At 41.0% G+C, this 1,244-nt stretch overlaps 1 protein-coding gene across 1 annotated transcript; it reads right to left on the bottom strand.

Annotated features, from left to right (window-relative positions):
* Positions 1 to 353: 353 nt before the first annotated feature.
* Positions 354 to 830, bottom strand: LOC124890778 (zinc finger A20 and AN1 domain-containing stress-associated protein 8-like). Its single transcript, XM_047402581.1, has one exon. The coding sequence runs from the start codon at positions 828 to 830 to the stop codon at positions 354 to 356; it is 477 nt and encodes a 158-aa protein (XP_047258537.1).
* Positions 831 to 1,244: the final 414 nt, after the last annotated feature.

The following is a 1,244-nucleotide window of genomic DNA, read 5'->3' as shown; positions in this document are numbered from 1 at the left end:
AAAAAAAACCTCTACATTATTGATACTCAAAGGAGACTTTGGAATCTTGAAGAATGCACGGAGGCGAATTTAGGATTTCAAAACACGGATGTATGAATGTGAAATTCATCAAGATGACACATTATGCATATTATACTAGACAAGGAGCCAAAAAATGATGACAAAACAAGACCAAATTCCATGAAAATGTGCACCAAGATCATAAATAACTTACACACCAGGATTATCTAGGCTCTAGGGTACCCCCCACCCCTACCCCCACTTAAAACTTTCATCATCACCCTGTAAGACGAGGCCAAATTATCGAAAGATGGACATTGCTTCAGTTCATACAACCTTTTGATAGGTGCTTGTCAGATCTTATTAAGCTTTTCTACTACGATGATAGGATTTGCTTTTGCTATTGCATTCTGACCAGCATTCCAATAATCAAACGGGCAGTTGTGTTTGTTTGAATAATGATGAACTACGCATAAAAGATCGCCACATTTGCAACTGAACCCCGTTAATCCCACACGCTTCCGACAAGATGTGCACTTTTTCAAACCCTCTTTTGCCTTCACTTGTGAAATCTGAGAGGCTAAATCTGCAGATGCAACTGCGGCACCTGCAAGAGCAAGTTCTGATTCATCGCTGCTTGAGCTTCTGCGTACGACGTCTTTGCTGGATGCAGCTACAAGCTTTGTATGTTCCTGCTTCAGTAGTATCATGTCCTTTTGACACTTGGAACACATATTCATCATAGCTGCACTACCGAAAAAATCACAGTCATTGATGCAGAGGATGGGGTCATCTGGAGCTCGACACCCTGTCTCTTTAGATGACTCCATTTCTGCAGTTAACAAGTCAAGTTCAACACCACAAGTGTCATCACCTTATACTGCCTATGAATACCTCTATGACAACCCGAAATTCGGACAGCATCATGTCGCATATAAAAGGAAATAATCACCTGTATAAGCTCGAGCACACATATATCTATGTATATACAATACTTTGCCATTGGATCCATCACGTCTATTAAAAAAACCCCACCTTGACTGTACATTAGGTCTACAAAGCCTCTAGTTAATACACAGAGTTTAACTAAGGTCGGGACACACCCCGCCATATAAGTAAGTTCTATACAATACCAAAAGTTACTAGATATGACACGGAAAGCCCCGAAGCAAACTGGAGCTCACCAAAAGCAGCTGGATATCCTGACTCCTACTTGTGTGGTGTATGAGCTAAAATGCAGCATG

Source organism: Capsicum annuum, unplaced genomic scaffold (genome assembly GCF_002878395.1).
Source record: "Capsicum annuum cultivar UCD-10X-F1 unplaced genomic scaffold, UCD10Xv1.1 ctg24696, whole genome shotgun sequence".
In the NCBI taxonomy this organism is placed as follows: Eukaryota; Viridiplantae; Streptophyta; class Magnoliopsida; order Solanales; family Solanaceae; genus Capsicum; species Capsicum annuum.
This window is presented reverse-complemented; position numbering and strand designations above follow the sequence as displayed.

Bases quoted from the DNA above. Each gene is read 5' to 3' on its own strand.
- LOC124890778 (XM_047402581.1), bottom strand. From the start codon at position 830: ATGGAGTCATCTAAAGAGACAGGGTGTCGAGCTCCAGATGACCCCATC.